This window comes from Lactuca virosa, chromosome 8 (genome assembly GCF_052849685.1).
Source record: "Lactuca virosa cultivar CGN04683 chromosome 8, Lactuca_virosa_CGN04683_v6, whole genome shotgun sequence".
Taxonomy (NCBI): domain Eukaryota; kingdom Viridiplantae; phylum Streptophyta; class Magnoliopsida; order Asterales; family Asteraceae; genus Lactuca; species Lactuca virosa.
The window spans coordinates 144,185,363-144,206,865 of NC_136433.1; the positions used below are offsets into that span (position 1 = coordinate 144,185,363).

At 35.1% G+C, this 21,503-nt stretch overlaps 1 protein-coding gene and 1 non-coding gene across 2 annotated transcripts; both read left to right on the forward strand.

The window, feature by feature from the left end:
* Nucleotides 1-90: 90 nt before the first annotated feature.
* On the forward strand, nt 91-197 carry LOC145135239 (small nucleolar RNA R71). The gene has a single exon (XR_013719701.1). It is a non-coding gene; the product is annotated as a small nucleolar RNA R71 (small nucleolar RNA).
* Nucleotides 198-9,572: 9,375 nt separating this feature from the next.
* LOC145132779 (putative glucose-6-phosphate 1-epimerase) lies at nt 9,573-12,167 on the forward strand. Its single transcript, XM_079067680.1, has 8 exons — nt 9,573-9,754; nt 9,988-10,062; nt 10,166-10,222; nt 10,314-10,474; nt 10,576-10,716; nt 10,803-10,905; nt 10,997-11,096; nt 11,846-12,167. The coding sequence occupies exons 1-8, from the start codon at nt 9,611-9,613 to the stop codon at nt 12,031-12,033; spliced, it is 969 nt and encodes a 322-aa protein (XP_078923806.1). The 5' UTR covers nt 9,573-9,610; the 3' UTR covers nt 12,034-12,167.
* Nucleotides 12,168-21,503: the final 9,336 nt, after the last annotated feature.

The following is a 21,503-nucleotide window of genomic DNA, read 5'->3' on the forward strand; positions in this document are numbered from 1 at the left end:
TTCTTTGTAAGTGGTCCTTGAGAATCAAGGAGTTGCCTAGTCATTACATTGACCCCGTCATAGAATATAGATACTTCTTGTTGGATGTTAAGGTCATGTTGAGGACAATTCCTTAACAACCCCTTGTAACGCTCCCAAGCCTCGTAAAGTGACTCCCCCGGGTTTTGCTTAAAATTTGCTATTGCCTTCTTGAGTTTAGCTATCTTGGATGGTGGGCAGAACTGATCTAGAAATTGCTCACACATTTGAGCCCAAGTAGTGATTGTACCCGGTGGTAGTGCTTTTAGCCAGTCTTTTGTCACTCCCTTAAAAGTAACGGGAAGCATCCTTAGCAAGACGGTATCTCTATTCACATTTGGGACATTGAAATAATCAGCAATGTCGTTGACTTCATCCAAGTGCTTAAATGCCTCCTCATGATCTTTTCCATATAATGGAATATCCTTAAGTGCAGTGAGGATATGTCCTTTTAGCTCGAATGTGGCATTGGCTGGAATGGCAGGTTGTACTAAACCTGGACCAACATCGTCTCTAATTCGCTTCTTGTAATCTCCCATTGACATTTCTTCAATGTTCACCATCTCGTTTCTTGGTTCGTCTTCGGGTTCACTTGTATAAAGTCCAAACTCGACTTCAGATTCGTATTCGGATTCGTTCGGGATAGGTATTTGATCTAAGTCTTCAACCTTGTTCTTGTCCTTTGAAGATGAACTTGATCCTTCCGTCTTCTTTCCCGACTTCTTTGAGAATACTGACTTGAGTTCTTGTAAGGGCGTCTTTTTTGGTGTTTGATCCTCTTTCACGTTCTTATCTTTCTTTTTGTGAAGGGCGGACTCTGGGTCTTCAATAGGTGGCACCAAAGGTGTGTTAGAGCCTCTGGTCATGAACTCCTGAAATAAAACAAAAAATAAAATCGTAAAACTGAACTAAACTAAAAAAAATAAAAAAAACTAGAAATCACAGTTTTCACATCGTGGAAAGATACTCCACGTCATGATTTCTGTAACTGAAAAATTTAATTATGCTAGAAAAATAACTTTTTGCAGGTTTTACCCCACAAAAAGGATTGATTAATCTAAAGCAAATAAACAATAAACTAAGCCGTTCCCCGGCAACGGCGCCAAAAACTTGATGTGCACAAAAGTACCCACTAATTTTATAATTTATAACCTGACTAACTTAACTAACTAAAATGCACCTAGGCAGTGTACATAGTCGAATTATAGAATAGTTGGGTAAGTCGGGTGTCGATCACAGGGAACGGTGTTAACTAATTAATTTATCTACTACTAAATTAACCTAATTTTAGAGCAAAGATGGGGTTTTATCTGATTTTGCAAGACCAGGCGAACTTAAATCACAGAATTCAACCAAGTAATTAAAAACACTCTTGTTTAGTTCGAATCCACTTCCTCTTTATGGTTAGCTAGCTATTATGGATTATCAAGTTGGTCACCAATTATTATATTATTAGCAATTTAAGTCTAAATTTACTAATCTTTTTACCAATTCATGAACTACCTTGTATGGTCACACATAAGCAAAACACAGAACTAGTTATTAGTTATAGGTATGCTATGTAAGATTTATTATGCAAACACAATTATGGTCATAATTTATGTTCTCTAGCACATCTAAATTTATTTACTCTAATTACCATATAAGATTTTGGTCGATCCTAGCTCTAGCAAATTAGTGTTCACTAAATCACTAGGTTATCAAGTTTATGCAGTTTAATGATCACTGACTACACATAACATGAATTCAAGCAGCTAAAGAAACAAATATTAACGTGCTAGGTAGTAACAAATCGAACACAAGCAATTTACGAACTAACAAATCCAATAATCATTAAGCTAAACCATATGTTAGAAGCTTCATCTAGCTAAACAAGAGTTGCTAGATTTAGCTACTCATAGTAGCAAATAAACAAACACAAATCAAAGTAAAAAACATGTTCAAGTATCAAACAAATAAACTAATTATGAACCTTTACTCCTTTGGTGTTGAAAACCTTTTTCCAGAGCTTCTCTTCTGCTAAAATTCGTCTTCTGGAACCCTTTCAATCAACCAAAAAACTCCCCAAGTCGTAATGGGCAAGGGAATTTATAGTTTTCTGAAAAGTCGTGATCCACGTCGTGGCAGGAAGCTCCACGTCGTGATCCGAGAATTATCCGTATCGGGCAAGGATTCCGTCTTCACGTAAGCTTATCTTCTAGAATACTCGTGCCACGTCGTGGTCTTCTCGTCCACGTCGTGACTTCGATTGAATCCGTGAATTTCTTCATCTTTTGTACTCCAAGTCTCCAATGTTCCAAGTATTGTCAATTTTGGTCCCTTTCTTCGAAAATGCTTCACTTTGGCTGCAAATAACAATTTATCCTTATAAGTACCATAATTCTATGCAAATAACCAAAATGTTAATAAAAATGTAAGTAAATATTGCCTAAAATATATATAAATATGGCAATATCATCCTTCATCCTTGCACTCTGAAGCAATTGTCATTTTTTACCCATATAGTTTCAATATAAGTTTTATCATGTTTCTTGTTATTAATATATTTAATCTGATTTGTTAGTCAATTGTTGGTTTGGTTGAAAATTATGCAGGAACCTAAAGCACTATAGAAGTTATTTTTGTTATATGAGAGTAGTAGTGGACGACTTTCTACTAAAAGTCAACTTATGGTGAGTCATGTTGTATTCTCTTGGATTCTAATATCTTATTTAAAATTGGTTTATAACTTTGAAAGTAGATTTGAATCTTTGATCTCTATTTTCTTTCTTAATACAACTCATGGGCAATTTTCTTTTTTACTTAATGGGCTTAATGAGTTCAACACTTAAATCTGGACAACTATGGTTGTTTCTTTTTTACTTAGCTAAATTTATATAAAGTTCAACGTTGTAATTACATGTGATTCACATGTAAATCACATATAAATTACATGTGATTCATATGTAATTCACATATGAATTACATGTGATTCACATGTAAATCACATATAATTCACATATGAATTACATGTGATTCATATGTAAATCACATATGAATTACATGTGATTCATATGTAATTCACATATAAATTACATTCGATTTACATGTAAATCATATATAATTCACATATGAATTGCATATGATTCACTTGTAAATCACATATGAATTAAATGCGATTCACATGTAAATCACATATGAATTACATGTGATTCATATGTAAATCACATATGAATTACATGTGATTCACATGTAAATCACATGTAAATCATATGTGATTCACATGTGAATCACATTTGATTCACATGTAATTCACGTGTGATTCACATATAAATCACATGTGATTTACATATGATGTCATATGTAAATGTGATTCATATGTGAATTGCATGTGATTCATATGTTAATCACATGAAAATCACATATGTATTTTTTTGAGTGCTTTCGCATCAATAATTTTTTTTTTAATTTTCTTGTAGATTTGGAAGAAATTGTGGTGAATATTGAAGAGGTGAAAACTGATAAATTGAAGAAAATAAGGAAATATTGACACGAACACATGAAAACGCTTTGAAATTTGTAGCATTTTTTATTTTTTATATTTTATTTTGTATCGAATAAAATACTTGTACTATTATGTTTATAGATTAATTAATAAATATGAGATTTGTTGTGATTCACTTACGAATATTATAGTATAAGAAATATACATATGTGCATTTGAAAAAATATGTACATATGCTCCTAAAATTTTACTTTTTTTTTAAAAAAAATTGCAGTTTTTTTTAAAAAAAATTGCTGTTTTTTTTTAAATACAATTTTTTCTGAAAAAAATGTAACTTTCTTTAAAAAAAACTTACAATTTTTTTATTTAAAAATGCAGTTTTTTAAAAAAAATTGATGTTTTTTTGAAAAAAAATGCAGTTTTCTTTAAAAAAAATTGCAATTTTTTTTTTAAAAAAAATTTGTAGTTTTTTTGAAAAAAAAATGCAGTTTTTTTTTTAAAAAAAATTGCAGTTTTTTGAAAAAATTACAGTTTTTAAAAAAAATATTTTTTCAATTTTTTTTTCAAAAATTCATGTTTTCTATAAAAAAATTAAAAAATATGCATTTAAAAAAAACGAAAAATACTATTTTTAAAAAAATATGAAATTTTGATTTATGATGTAAATTTTTAGACATTTATATTAATATGTTAAATAACACAAAAAAATTAAACATTAAATGAGATTGGTAAGATGACGATCATGTTCTTAATGAATTACTTTTGATCCAGCGCTCCACTTTTAGTTCTCGGGTTCTCGGGAAACTATGAATTTTCAACCGATCTCAACCCTATATATATATATATATATATATATATATATATATATATATATATATATATATATATATATATATATATATATATATATATATATCATACCAAACGAATTCAAGACTATAATGGTTTTTATAAAATCCAAAGTTTTATGTAGTGCTTTTTGAAGAAAGAAATCAGAGTTTAGGTAATTAAATAAAAAAAATTCAAATGGTTAAAACGAAAAAAATTCAAACTATAATGTCTTTTATAAACTTAGGTTTAAAATAAAGTTCTTCACTAAAATATTCTCTCTCGTTAAAAAAACTACAACAAAATGACTACTAATCTTGGAAAATATTGACCTAGAACTTGTGATTCTGGTTTTCCCAAGTGCATCGTTTAAATTTAATAGCTAATCTACATATTCTCTTTCAATTGTAAGAAAAAGATGTCGCGAAAAGGCTACTCCAACCCTTCAACTCGAAACCCTAGCCTCTATGGATGATTAGGAACTTGTTTGCTTGATTGAAGACTTTGTTCTTGGATTTTGGTGGAGCTTGAGGAAGGAGAAAGATCACTTTGGTTCAAGGAAGAAAGGAGCTTGTTTGGATCCATCATTCTCTTTCGATTTCTGAGCTATTTGAGGTATAAAGTTCGTATATTGGCATTTCTTCTTCTAGATTCAAGTTTGGGGTCATTTTGGGTGGTTTAGGTCCCTTCCATGGATGCTCTTGGAGTTTGAGGAACTCCAGAGCTTGTTATGGTCCTCTTGTGGTCTCTGAGCTTCTGGTAATTAAGAAAGGAGTCTTGGTTGGAGTTACTTTGTGTCCATGTTCAAGATTTGGTCTCATTAAGGACTTATTGGATTTAGAAGTGTAGATCTTGCCTTGTGGTGTAGTCCTAATGGATAAAGTTGGAAATTTTATCTATTAAGTCATTAAAATGGCCTAGATCTGAAGTTATGGGTTTAGATCTGTAAGGATTAAGCTCTTAATGAAGATTATGACTTTATGCCAGGGACCACGACATGACCAAGGGTTTTCCACGACGTGGCGAGGTCCTGTATGTCGAAGTTTTGTCTTGACATGCCCACGACATGGCCAAGAGGTCTCCACGTCGTGGTGAGCGTTAATCTGGTTGACTGTTGACTTTTGTTGATCGTTGACTTTTAACCATTTTGACTTTGGGTCAAACTTGAAGAACTTGGGTTATTGATTAAGGATCTATATCTGTTTGGTGCTAGTCGGTTTGTAGGGGCGATCGCTGCAGGAGTGAGGGCGTTGCTATGTTTCCTTGTGTCTTTGATTCAGGTGAGTTTCTTCACCATACTATGTGTTACAGTATATATCCTTGTATGTTAGGATATAGGAGTAGTGGTATGCTGGTTTGAGTACCAGGGGTCGGTGATCGTCTAGTTAAGTACCATAGGGGTTGTATGCAATCATGTAGGATAGCGTGATAACTCTTGATCTAGGCTTTCTTGTATGTTCCGTGTTTGGTTGTGGCTCTAGAGCGGGATCACTTGTTCAACTGTCTATCTCACCTCTGATTACGTATAGCTATGCATTCATTAGTGATTTTCCAGTAGTGATGTAGAGTATTGTACGACGTCTGGTATGATGTAGTGAGCTGTTAGACAGGTAGACTAGTGTAGATAGTTGCTTGTGTTTATGTTCTTATTTGATCTATATGTCGACATATCGGGTGGTGGGTTGAGGAGGTCCTGCTTTGTGCGGTAGGCCAATATACCCAGGAGGGCTAGCGGTATGTTGTAGGCTAGGTGCGGACCAACTATATGCTGTAGGCATGACAGGGGGACCAGTCCACGACTGGAGTACCTATGAGCGGTCCAGGTGTATTGTAGGCCTCACGAGGCGATCCAGTCAAACTGAAGGCTCGTATGTGTGCATACATTGTATTTGTATTGTGGTGTGTGGTATTTTGGGGGAACTCACTAAGCTTTGACATATAGTTGTGGATTAAATGTTTTTCAGGTACTTATCAGATTGCGAATGTGAGACTATACACATGCATCCACAGTTTTATGATTTGAGATTCCACATTGTCTTCCTTATAACTCTAATTTTGAATTATGGTTTATGAAAAATTGATTTTACTTGAATGTAAATTTATAAAAATGGATGTTTACCCTATTTTAAAAATGAAAAAAATATTCTGGAATTTGGGACGTTATAGAACCCGTTCTTGTTTAATGAAGGTTTTGGGGTTGAGTTGAATGGTTCGAAGGACTATCTTACTCTACTTTCGGTTGTCTCTTAGGGGCATGAACAAGTAGTACTCCAGTGTAAGCACTTGCGTAAGAGAGATCCTAGAAGGCGAATCTAGGAAGATTAATGGTGTTTACTCGTTCAGGTGCGGGTATATGAGATTACATTGGTTCGTAGTGGCCATGAGAAGTGACTTGGAATTCTCGAGATAATTCCTGAGAAATGCATGCTAGTGGATATGCTAAGGATCTTTCAAGAATTCCATGTTAGAATTTACTGATATTGAGATGCCTTATAGCCTAGGAATTCAAAGTGGGGGAGACCGGACATTCAATAACAAGAGAATTTCGGACCATGTTCTAGTCTTCAGCCGGACTGCTCAAAGTTGGTGACTTTCGTGCGATTGTTCAATCTTCAGAGTTCTGCAGCGGGTTCTGTAACGTCCAAAATTCCAGAATATATACTTTTTCATTTTTAAAATAGGGTAAACATCCATTTTATAAAGTTACATTCAACTCAAACCAATTGTTCATAAACCGTAATTCAAAATCAGAGTTATAAGGAAGACAATGCGAAATCTCGAATCATAAAACTGTTGATGTGTGTGTACAGTCCCGTCTTCACAATTTGATAAGTACTTGAAAAACATTTAATCTACAGCTGTAAGCACAATGCTTAGTGAGTTCCCCAAAATATCACATACAACGCAACAAAATAATTAGCTATGGGTTATCAACAACCCTGACACTATCAGCAGTCCTAAGGACTATCAACAGTCCTAAATATCACATACAACACTACAATATAAACATCTATGGGTTATCAGCAACCCTGTGGGTTATCAGCAACCCAACAAACTATCAGCAGTCTTGGAGTTATCAGCAACTCAAATACACATATAACAACAATAACCAAATAAGACTCAACTAGTGTAACATGCACACCACTATGACATAGGTAACATAGTGAGAAGACTCACCTGAACGAAGAGTTGAACTCCACTACTCAAAGTCCCTCATAATCAACTACATGAACCTCTTAAACCAATCATAAGCTAAACCTCAGACTATAGCTCAACACCTCTCCAAGTTTGACCAAAGTCAAACAGGTCAAAAAGTCAACGATAAAACTGTCAAAGTCAGCCCTAACTGACCTCCACGTCGTGGACACCTATAGGCCACGCCGTGGCAACTACACGACAAAAAAAGTCGACACCAGTCTCCACTCTCCACGTCGTGGCAACCAGACCGCCACGTCGTGTGAACTGGGATCTCACAACTTAATGAATTAAGCTCTTAACCCTTAACCCCATGAACCACAAATCTCAGATATGAACCTTCCCAAGGTCTAGATGGATAAAGTTTCCAACTTTATCTATTAATATATCCCAATAAACCAAGATCTCAAATTCTATCTTTTAATGCTTGCACCAAAAGCATGGACACCTAACTAAGTCATACAAGACCTCTTTCTAATCACCACCATAATCCGGAAACCAGATAAGGCACACGAAGGTTCTGGAGTTCACTCAAACTCTAAGAACAAGAAGATATGGACCAAAAAGCTCATAAAATGACTTAGAACTAGATCTAGAGATCTAATGAGCAAGGTGAAGACTTTATACCTCTAAAAGTCTAGAAATATGACGAAGATGCTGATGGGTTTTGAGCATAACTACAAATCCTATGTGTTCATGCAACCCTAATGCTTTGGATCTAGATTTTCACTAGTTGAACAAGCAAACTTGAATACAAAAGAGAAACCCTAATATGCATCTATAAAATCGAAATTGACCTAATAATAGGGTTTTGATACATACCTCAATTGTTATGTAGTAATAACAATTAATCCTTGTAGATCTTGAACTCTTGAAAGCAAGTGCCTCAAATGTGACACCTCTAATGGCTTACAAACACTCTTTGCAAGAGGATAAGAGGAGAGAGGAGGAAATTGCACCAGAATTTCGGCTCTACTAGGGTTAGGAAGCATGGGGCCGAAATCCTAAGGGGTTAGGCTCTTTATATAGCTGTTGTTGCTTAGTCCCAAAGCTAGGGTTTGGTGGAGGAAACCCTAATTTCCAGCTTAGGGCCTAAGCAGCCCATGGACTCCTTATCAAAGAGTTGATTGTCTGGATTCATCTTGTTGCATCTGTTGTTCTCCAAGTAGAAGGATGGAGCGTGTATCCCAAAACGAAGGCATGGGATCACGATGACCGATGGTGGTTGCAATATATCGAAACTTTTGAGACAAGCCATTCAAGGTGTAGGCAACAAGGTTGTGTTTAGGCACTTTGGCATCCATGTTATCCAACAGGTCAACAAGATTTTTTATATGATTGCAATATTTAGTGATTGTGGAGTTACCAATAGATATGTTGCGAAGTTCATTGTCAATCTGAATAATCTTGTTGGCCTTGTTGTCACGAAAGTCCGTTTTAATATTTTCACAGACTTCATATGCAGTAGCCTTCTTCTTAAAAATCATTTGGAGAAGAGATATAGTGAGTGTACCGTACAACCAGGACTTGACTATAGAGTCCAATCTATCCCATTCAGCGGAATCAGAAGGGGTGGGCTGCTTCTCATTTGGTGACAGCAGGTGATCGACAACTCCATAGCAGATACAGTGGATCAAGCACAAAGGGGACAGCCTGTATAATGTTAATCGTAGATGATGGCTTGTTAGACACAAAGGGAGAAGAGTTTGGTTTTGAAGATCCAATCATGATGATTGAATGGAATGAGAGAAGAAGAGGAAAACGAAAAGAATAGAGGACGAGGAGATGGTCAACGGAAGGGAAGCAGTCAACATGAACTAAGGTTTTTGGAAAGAAACTTTACATGAAAGTTTTACGGTTCTGATAACATGACAATTTAATAATATTACATGTGACGTCATTCAATTCATGCTTAAAAAATATATACAAAATGCATAAAAAAAGGACCTAATACAATGGGCTAAACAAATGTGGGTTATCTATACAAGAATACAAATAATACGATCCACTAACAGGTTGCACTAATTACGCACTAGTATTTAGTATTTCTCTTTCTCGAGTTTAATCTGTATTTGCTTTTCTGCAATGATTTCCTATTTATTATACGTAACCATATCCATTGTTTTATGGGTGCAGTTGCAACCAACCTTAGCATCTGTTGAGATCACTAAAGGCATCAATGGCTTAGACAAACTCGTACTCCGTCAAACCCATGGAAGTACTGTAGAGGTATGTAGTCTCTGATTTGCTCGCGTATTGTAATATAACTCTATATACTGTACTTGTTGCTGGATGTTATCATTTATCAATCATATTATGTCACATCATGGCTGATTCATTCGATCTTACTCATAACGGAAAAGATCCACAAATCTGTAACCCTTCGATTTAGGTTAGATTTGTGCTCTGAAGATTTCACATACATTTAATGGTGTTTAACATTTCTATTCTGCAAATTTCAGGTGTATCTGTATGGAGCTCATGTAACATCTTGGAAAAATGATCAAGGAAAAGAGTTGCTTTTTCTCAGTAGTAAGGTATATCAGCTATCGGGATTCCTATTTTGATGAATCATACTCCTATTAAACACTTGTATTTTTTTTTCTCTTCAATAATCTAGAACTTCATGTGTTTATGCAGGCAATCTTTAGCCCCCCAAAAGCAATACGAGGGGGAATTCCTATAATCTTTCCTCAAGTATGTGCATTGCATCTATCTTTTTCTACTGTTTAATTCATTTTCTTTTTTTTAATTTATTTAATCACATTCACCTTCTTCATTGATACAGTTTTCAAATCTTGGCCCTCTTAAATCCCATGGATTTGCTAGAAACAGAGTATGGACCAAGGAGAACAATTCCCGTCCTCTTCAATCCAAACCCATTAATGAAGTTTTTGTTGATTTGTTACTTAAGTCCACGGAAGATGATTTGAAGATATGGCCTAACAGGTACATACTTTATTGACTTTATTCTATTTTTATCTTATATACTTTGTGCTTTTACTTTCTCATTGATATATAATTTTTTCTATTTATATCTGCATTTGTAGATTTGAGTATAGACTGAGGATTACTCTGGGACTTAAAGAAGAGTTAATGATGACATCTCGGATCAAAAATACCAACACTGATAAAAAGCCATTTAATTTTACATTTGCATATCACAACTATTTCGCTGTTTCAAATATCAGGTAAAATGGTTAATATATATTAATTGGTAATTATAAAAAAATGGTTTTAACTTTTAAAGTGAACATTTTGATATTTCTATTTGTAGTGAAGTTCGAGTGGAAGGATTGGGGAAACTTGATTATCTTGACAATACAAAGAACAGGACAAAATTTAAAGAGACACGGGATACAATAACCATTGATTCGGAGGTAACTTTGATTGTTACCTCTTCCCTCGCTTTGATTGTTTTACTTTACCATGGTTAGGTTAGGCTTTAACTAATGTCAATTATTTACCCAGACTGACAGGATTTATCTCAGCACACCAAAAATGCTTGCAATTCTTGATAATAAAAAGAAACAAAGAGTTTCCATTGAGAAAGATGGACTCCCCGATGCTGGTGAGATTTTTCCCACTTTAGTGTTAGAAAGGACAAGATGGTCATTTAATTATATTTAGAGGGGTTTTCAGTAAAAAGAAGCGTTATTTTTAAGAAAAACCTATAAATTTTCACATTCTAAAACCTGGTTTATAGATTTTCATCCAGTAGAATAAATACTTGATCTTTTTTCGAAAAAATAGTCAAAATATTGTGTTTGTTGTGTGCATAATAATAAAATATTATTTGCATAGAAGATCCAATATTTTTGATCACTTTTCCGGAAAAAAACTTTTTACTACCGAGACAAAAACGAAAAGTTGTGTAATACCTTTAGTTTAGATTGTTAATTTTTTTTAGATCCTACCCGAAATCCAAAAAAAAAAAAAACTGTGTACATAGAACATAGAGTAAAACACATCTTTGGCCTTTGAGTGTAGTTTTTTTTTTTTTTTTTTTAATTTTGGTCCCACAAAGTTTTCTTTTTCAAAATTTTGGTACTTATTCAATGTTTTTGAAACGAATTTTTTTGTCCATGTACCAAGTAAAGCGATAATAGGACAAAAATTACAAAAATCGGCTAAATTCATGGACCAAAAATAGTCATTTTACTTGGAACAAGGACCTAAAACATCACAACAACTTCAAATAAGGACCAAAATTGCAGAAGAAAATTTGTTGAGATCAAAGTTTAAAAGATCAGCTATACTAAAGGACTAAAAATGTAATTTACACTAGAACTTATTTTATAACTTTTTGTTGTGTAATAGTGGTGTGGAATCCGTGGAAGGAGAAATCAAAGACTATTGATGACTTGGGACCTGATGACTACAAAAGTATGGTTTCTGTGGAGACATCAGCAATTGGAAAGCCTGTTATACTAAATCCTGGTCAAGAATGGAAAGCAAGTCAAAACCTATCCGCTGCTACTGTAGGTTTAGAAGTGCAGGTCCTTTAAACACAAGCAAAACAAGAATAGGGAAGAAGAAAGAATGAACAAGGGAATACAGACTAAATGGAAAAACAACTGGAAAAACTTAGTTTCTGGAATGATTACAAAGCATGATTAATAACATATTTATACTAAGCAAACTAGAATCCTAGTCTAATACTAAAATGCAGGTAAACATAAGGAATTTGACTAACACAAAAAACTAGAAACAAACTTAATAAAAGGAAACTTTTCAATTTTACCCGTAGAGCTAAAATTGTGCCAGAATTCTGAATTAATCCAACATTCTCCCCATTAATTCAGAATCTCGTACGTCTTCCTTCCTAGCAACTTCTTCATCTCGTTTTTTCAAACCATCTAGAACTTTTTCCGGACACCTTACCTCCACCACGGTCACGTCCAAAATCCTCCATACCCTTTTGATTGTCCACAACACGTGTAACATGTAACATGACATCCCGTTGGGCACGTTCATTACCATTTAGACCTTTCTCGGATTTACGACCTCTCCTCGACCACATCCAAAGCCACCAGATTTAAACTCCAATGCCATAATGTTCACACCGTGTAGTTTCTTCAATCTCTTCCATTGTTTCGATCACCTTTGTTCAAAGAGGCATCTCTACCGACCAAGAAAACAAAGCCATCCGCTTCATCGTTTTCTTTTAATCTTGCCAAACGAACATGTATGCAAAGTCACCTGCTTTGACAGATCATTCCTGCCCGCTTTTCATGCACCTACATCGATATCCCCTTATCTAGAACAAACCGATCAAGAAGTGCGAAATCCCGACAGCAGCATCCCTACTGAAAATGTCTCGAAACAAACCATTCTTTGATCGTAACTAACATCCGCAGACCACATTTGTTCATTATCGGCCACCTTGTCGTCTCAAGCGGTACTCCCCATCTCCCTCACGACAACTCCCGAACAGAACATTGTCGTCTCCATAAAATGTCCCGATTGTGACCTGTATTAGCAGCCAAACAAGATGCTAATATCGACTACCATGTCATCTAAAACTAGTCGAACCACTTACGCTTCTGTTACGTTGGCAACCCTGCACCCAAAGGCTCATCCCCTTCGAAAATCGACTCTCAAACGGACACCGTCTTAACCTCGCTCTAACACCAAGTGTAGGCTTAGAAGTGCAGGTCCTTCAAACACAAGCAAAACAAGAAAAGGGAAGAAGAAAGAATGAACATGGGAATAAAGACTAATGAGAAAAACTTAATTTCGGAATGATTACAAAGCACGATTAATAACCTATTTATACTAAGCAAATTAGAATCCCAGTCTAATACTAAAATAGAGGTAAACATAAGGAATTTGACTCTAACACAAAAAACTAGAAACAAAAATAATAAAAGAAACTTTTCAATTTTACCCTTATAATTAAAACTGTACCAGAATTTTGAATTAATCCAAGAGTTACTTCTCACAAATGATTTAAAATTACTTTTTTTTTTATTTTTTTATTTATGTAACTAGAAACTATGATACCACTGAAAATGTTGATCTTGTATTGCTGCTCATTTGTAACTTGAGTTTGTGGGGTAATTAATGTATCATTTGTGTTGAGTATTTGAGAAAATGACTTTATAGTATATGTTAAATAAATGTGTATTTTTCTTAATTTTATAAAAATAATGACCTATATTTTGTCATTTCCAAATAAGTGTTTTTTGTAAAACCATAAAATATAATTAAAAATAGACAAGTTCTATAAAACCATTATAATTTGGTTTTGTAGGTTTAACCACCAAAATATTGTTTTTAGTTTAACCTCTGTATAAGAAGATTTACCAAAAGGTTTAGTATTTCAATATAATGAATCGAGGATAAATAGGGATCCTTTCTTATAAGAGCTGTTACAGCTAATTATAAGACTTATTTTATGTGATTGGTTATATCTATATTTACAATTCAAAAGTGAATGAATGTACATAAATAAAAATGTGTTATGTGTTAATATGCTCCTGCAAAATGGATGATCGTGAGAAAATTCCAATCTTGGATAGAAGATTGTTGTAGCGGTGTTTTAACAATGGTTTGGTTAGAACATCTGCGAGTTGATCATCTCCTTTGATATGTGTGACACGTATAGACCCTTCTTGAATATTTTCGCGAACAAAGTAGAAATCAAGAGCCAAATGTTTCATTCTTGAGTGGAATACTGGATTTGTAGAATAATGGGTGACACTTAAATTGTCACAGAAAATGGTTGTGGTAAAATTAGATTTATAGCCAACTTCATGTAGAAGTGAAACAATTCATTGAACTTCAGTTGTAGTTGAGGCAACAACATGAAATTCTGCCTTTGTTGATGATCTTGTTGTAACACCATGTTTTGAGATAATCTTCACTTGAAGGTTCGGGCAATAATTGATCTGGAAGAAGGTCTCGTGTTTGGACCTTAGGGAATAAGGTTCTTGGGCCTAGTATTAAGACTTTAGGCTTAGAGTGATATTGGGCTTAAATCAGATTTGGGGTTTGCTGGCCAGGCGTACCACGACGCGGTAGGATGATGACCATAATGTGGTACATTGCTTAATGAAGAACACGTTTTAATTGGTCACCACGACATGGGAAGAGGATGGCCACGACGTGGTAACGTTTCAGCCCAAGTCCATGAAATTTAGAGTTTCTTTCATATTTAAGGGCTTAAACTCATGGATTAGGTCATCTTCTTCAGCCTCCAACCTTCCAACATAAAACCCTAGCCTCCATGCATGATTGAGAACTTGTTTGATTGATTGAGAGCTTGATCTTTGGATTTTGGTGAAGCTTAAGTAAGGAGGAACCCCATTTTTTGGTGCAAGGAATCAAAGAGCTAGCTTGGATCCATTCTCTTCTTCAGATTTATGAGTCATTTGAGGTATAAAGTGTTGGATTTGGTGTCTAAGCCCATAACTATAACTGGGATGTACTTGACTCGATTGTAGCATGGTCCTTTTGGGTTGCCTTCACCAGTGCAATTTGATAGGATAGACTTTTGAGAATAAGGTTATTTATGATTTATTAATATATTACAAGTATAATATATTAATGTGAAATCATATTATTTAATTAATATTGATCAAGAATTAATTTGGAATTAATTTTGTGATAAAAAAGACTAATTAAATATGTGGGGATTGATTATGTAAATCAATGATTCTTATAGTGTGGACTAATGATCCATGGTTATTTAGGATGGGCTAAACCAATGATAATCCATGGATAGTCCATGGAGGTTAACCCATGGATCCTAAGTAATATGAAAGGTCATTAAGGTTTACAAAGTGTAACCCTAGCATTTGCTACACTATAAAAGCATACCCCTAGTCCCAAAATCCGCACCCATTGCATTCTAAGAGAGTGAAGTTGATTTTGTGCCAAGTAACTTATTATCTCAAGCCTCCTCTTGCATATTGGAGTTTGTGAACCATTAGAGACATCACACTTAGGGTGCTCAAGCTTTAAAAGGTCAAGAACTACAAGTCCTTCTAAGAGGTAAGTCATCTAACTAGTTGTATTGTTCATTTGACAATTTGTATGCTAGTTAGGGAGAATGCTTTGGAAAATTGAAAATATGCATGTATAATAGAGAAAACATAGATCCAAAGAATTTAGGGTTGCATGTGCACTATAGGAGTGTTATAGTGCTCAAAATCCAACAGTGGTATCAGAGCCTAAGATTGTTTTCCTTTATACTTGATGCTTGTTAGTTTTCCAAGTTGAAAAAATCAAATTTTCTGCATCTGAATGATGAACTCGTCGAGTCCACTGGCTGACTCGACGAGTCCACTCAGTAACATAGCAACTCGACGAGTCAGTTCATGCACTTGACGAGTTGTAGGCTCTGTTTGCAGAAATTCGAGTTTCTTGGCCTGGAATGGATTAGGAACACTACCACAAACTGTTTTGGATCATTAAAAATGTTTTTTCTGATTTGGTAGTGCTTGTACTCATCCAACCACAAGATAATTGTCAAAGTTTTGAGAAAATTGTTGTTTTTTATATGATAAACAAAGTTGTTTGCAAATTGTTGACTTGATATTATCTTGTTTATGAGTTTAGCTAGATCAATCTTGAATTATATGATAATTTTAGTTGTTGATAAATTGATCTAAATGAATTTTAATGACCTCCATAACTTGTCCTCAAGTTATGGAAAATGAAAAGTCTCATACATTAAAATGACATTAAACTCATAAGTTATGAAAAATTAAAGGACAATTGTCAAATATTAAGATAATAAGTTAATTATTTGTATTATTTGATATGAATTGTCTTGTTATATGAGTTAGATTAGATCAATAGAATATTATATGATAATTTTCCTTGTTAGAATTGATCTAAATGTTCCTTAATGAGTTCCATAACTTGTCCTCAAGTTATGGAACATGAAAAGTCTTTTCTTAAATGTTTTAATGAACTCCATAACTTGCCCTCAAGTTATGGAAAATCAAGATTCTTTTCATAAAACCAACATTACACTCATAAGTTATAGAATTGAAGAGTTTTGACAAGTTTCAAAACTTGCCCTCAAGTTTTGGAATTTGTAAAGTCTCACAAATGAAACTTTAATTCCAAACCCTAGAGTTTTAAAAGTTAAAATTCAACCCTTATACTTTATAATATTATAAGTTTAATATATATATATATATATATATATATATATATATATATATATATATATGTATAAGACAAGTCAGTCTTACCGTTAGTAGGCGTCATTCACGAAGCCGATCTATAAGGGGGTATAAGGTTACTGCCTATAAAATGGCAGTTTAATGGGTGTCCACTCTCACCCACCGCTTCCTTGACTGGTGGAGGGTCGTTAGCCGAACGGGTAGGATAAGACATTAATTCTCCCTCATTAAAAGTATAATGATAAATATAAAGTAACTAAACCTTTATTAAATTCCCAATCTTAGTTACTTTAGGAAAATGTGAAAATGGTGTGAATCCATGAAATTACACTTTGCACCTTGTTAAGTCGTTAGTGGAGCGTGTGTGGTTAACCGACACACTAATTTGGGACTGATAATGTGTGGCAAAGGGTAACTTGATGTTAATCATAGATCAATGGAGCGTGTGTGGTTAACCGACACATTGATTAGGTGATTTGTAACATTGAGTGTACCAAGTTAATTTTCATGGTTATTCACACTTTGTTTGTGATCCTCGGCATCCCAGTCACAAACTTGAAGGGCACAATCGAGATTTAAACATGTCATTGAAAAGTTCAATGAATCTCAAAGGATTTAGGAATTTCAATCCAATTAAAACTTAATAATCTATTTCGTTTTTTCATGGTGGAAATTGGTAAATCGTCATTTACCTACCTTCAAATATTTACAATTGGATTACGGCATCCCTCTTCGCAATTGTAAAATATTGTGTTGGGTCCTAGCCTTAATATTTCGTTTTGGGTGTTATATTAAGGACTTCAATCAACTAACTTGAATTTATCCCTTGTAGATGTCTAGTTCAGACAACTATGGTCTTCCCGAATCTTTTGGAAAAAGCTTTCCACATGAAGATGATATTCCACAATATCATACTTCACTTCCTCCACCTCCTCCAATTATTCTCCCTGACCCACAAGTTCGAAGACTTGAAAAGTTCAAGGTCACTCAAGCCCTATTGGTTAGTAAACAACAAGATGGAAGGTCTGTGTGTGCACATGTCTTGGATATGAAGTCACACATTGACAAGCTGGGCATGTTGGGTGTCATTTTCCCGAGGAAGTTGGCTGTTGACTTGGTTCTTCAGTCACTTCCCGAGTCGTATAGTCAGTTTGTTAAAGACTACTATATGACAGACCGCGACGTGACCCTTATTGATCTTACATATTTGCTTATTGCTGTTGAATCAGAAATGATTTGGCGCAATGGTCAAGTAAATTTGATTGGAAAATCTACTTTCCAAGCTGTCATGGACATAGGCAATGACATAGATAGTCCAGAAAAGATCCCTTCTCCTATGGGAAGGGAATTGGCTATGGTCAAAAGATTTGACCATAAGAGAAAAGCCAGTTCTGAGATAGTTCCATGTGCAAATGCCAAAGAGTCCACTTGTTTCTACTGCCACTTGAAGGGACATTGGAAGCGAAGCTGCCCTGAATACCTGAAAGATCTAAGAGAAGGTAAAGTCAAAAAGGTTTGACTCTACTTCAGCTAAATCCACTATCTAACTTTATTAAGTTCCTGTTTGTAGATTCTTAATAAATGATGTGATAAAATTACATTTTGATGTTTTGTAGGATCAAAGGAAGCTTAAAGGAAAGTCATGCAGAGTCTGATCGCGAAGAGATGGATTTCGATCGCATGGTTCATGCCGCAAACTCCTTTAAAACCCATATCTAAGAGTTCACACTCTTTGACTTCCCTACTTTAATGGATAAATGGACGTTTTGACTATTTTTGTTTGTAACATCCTGTTTTAGGAAGTTTTTTATTTTGAGATTGTTGACAATAAATGGATCTAGTAAAGGCCTTGGGCTTCAAGGGAATAGGGTCTATACCCTATTGGATGTCGATAATATTGGTTATGTGATCCAATCCCTTGGTTTGAGTTTGGAGTCAAAGGGTAAAATGGGAAAAGTGATGTTTCAGACTTCTTTCATGAATTAAGGATTTTAGTTCGGTATGTTTTAAGTCAAAATTAACTAGATACAATTGTGGGGCTCTTTAATACTTTTTCGTGCATATAAAGAACACCGAAAACTGATTTGAAACGAAGAAGTTATGGTTGTTTGAAGTTGAAGTGGAAATTAGGGTTTGTCCCACGTAGGGCTTGGGAAAGTTATGCAGGACGTAGCTGCTATGCAGGGTGTAACTTACTGAATGTTGGTTACATTTTTTATAAGTTACGCATGACGTAACTTATGCTACGTAGGGCGTAATCACGACAGATTAAAACCCTAATTCTTTAGTTTTGAGCCCTATTTAAGGGCTCTAACTTATAGGAAACCCTCTCATGAGCAACCTCCATCGCCTAAGATCATTCCTTGAGAAGCCCTAGCCTCCTCTCATTTGTTTTGATACTTGGCATCATTTATGAGCTTATTTCTCCATTGGAAGGTGGAATCTTAAAGAACAAGGTGGTGGCAAAATGTATAAAAGAAGGATTCAAGTATAGATCCAGCAAGGTTGCTTCATTCCTGGACCATTGTGAGTAAAAAGCTTCTAAATTGCTCATTGGTTTCATAGATCTAGTTATTTGTTATATTTGCCACTTTTTGGTCATTTTAGTGCATAAATTTTAGATCTTGAAAGTTTGTGACCTTCTTATGGATAAAGTTGGAAACTCTATTCATCTAAACATCATATTGATTCAGATCTGATGGTTGGAGACTTGGACGTAATGGATTAAGTTGAGAAAGATGCATTTTTGGTCCCTTTCAGACATAAAGACTAGATCTTGGTTTTTTGGACCATCCTAATGGATAAAGTTGGAAACTTTATCCATTATGGAGCTATTAAGGACCATATTTGAGGACTGGATGGTTAACTTTATGTATTAAGCACTTGTTGGGAAGTCTTGGCATCAACGTAGTTACGCATGATGTAACTTAGGCTACAGAGCGTGTAGCCCTATATTTTCCCTTTATTGCCACCTTAGGCTCTATGCAGGGCGTAGAGCTGTTATGCATGGTGTAATCTAGCTGGAGTTGACTTTGACTTTTGTTGACCGTTAACCGTTGAGTTTTTGACCAAGTTGGACTTTGGGTCAAACTTGAGGGTTTTTGGGTTGTTGATTAAGGTTCTACCTGGTTTTGGTATTTATGGATTCGCGAAAGAAATCAGTGCAGAAAGTGAGCGTGCTACAACTTTCTTGAGTTTTCCGATTCAGGTGAGTTTTCCTCATTGTACTCGTGGGTCGAAGGCAAGAATGTCGACCCGCTAGATGTTGTTATTCACCCTTGTGTATAGGATGTTGTTGTGCTATAGTGAAATGTAGAAATGTATATCCTTGTATGTTAGGATGTTGGTTAGATTACCCGTAGACTAGTTGTTGTCTAGTAGAGTGCCCTAGGGGTTGTATGTAGTCACGTATGATAGCCTGAGAACTCTTGATCTAGGCTTTCTTGCCTGTTCCTTGTTTGGTTGTGGATCTAGAGTAGGATCAACTTTTCGGGTGTCTATCTCACCTCTGGTTACATATGGCTATGCATTCCCTAAAATTTTTCCGATAGTAGAGCAGTGTACTGTGAGGATCCTAGGGTGCGGTAGTGAGCTGTGAGGTAGGTAGACTTGTGTAGATAGTTGCCTATGCTTATGTATATACTTGATTACTTGTTTGATTATATATGTCAACATATTGTGGTGAGTCAGGTTGAGGCAGCCCTACTTTGTGTTGTAGGACAAGATACCAGGTGCGGGTCGGCTGTAATCCGTAGGCATGGAGGCTCGATAGGAGTGGTTGGGTTGAGACAGCAGGCCAACAAACCCGGGGCAATCCAGTCTGATGACTGTAAACCCAACATGCATGTTTGTATATGTTTTGTGGTATGTTGTATTTTGGGGGAACTCACTAAGCTTCGTGCTTACCCAACTGTTATTGCTTTTCAGGTTTCATTGGTTATCGTAGGAAGGCGAAGGCGTGACTGTACACATTCATTAGCAGCAATGAAGATTCCGCGTTTACTATATTACTCTGATTTTTAAACAATGTACTTTGGAACAAAGGGGTTTTCTTAACTTGGATTTTGAATATGTGAACTTTTACTTTAATTAGAAATGAAAATTTTTGTTGTGAAAATGGGACGTTACATTGTCTATATATGGAAATCACACGGGACATGGTGCCTAAGTACTTCCCTGTAAGTGAGCATTCTTGTTATGACCAGGGGTACAAATGGTTTTTAAATGTACGAATCTACAAATGATATATAGTTGTGTTATTTGAATGTATGAGTCTGCTTGTTATAATGGTGTTAATATTTGATAGTAGCAAAATGCCATTAGAATGTGGTCACGATAATTATAACTTATCGCACGACCAATGACGACAAAGAAGAGCTTAAATAGGTGTTGGTCTTCCATCTCAATATGGATCGCAGTGCCTGGATTTGCCTTCTCCAGGTTGTAACATTACACTAGGAGTCTTGAAAATAAATCTTCATTTGTAGCCTTTGGCAGTTCTAACACATGTCACTTCACACACCAAGTTTGAGAATAGGAAATGTGAACTTTAAATGAGTTTTTCATATCGTGGAATATTTAGTTTCCCTGATATATTATGTTGTGTTCCCCCATCGACTCTTTCAACATATGTCCCAAAACTTCCTTATTTGCATGATACATATTAGGTTATACCCAAATGCAAATTCAAAAGTACGCATATTGTAAACATTCTGAGGCATATACTCCCGAACGTCATTAACATGCTACACCCCTCTTCTACAAAATGTAGTATAGCACCTCCGTTTTATGAAATCATGATTGATTCAAAGAAACATAAAGATAAAGATGATGGAATA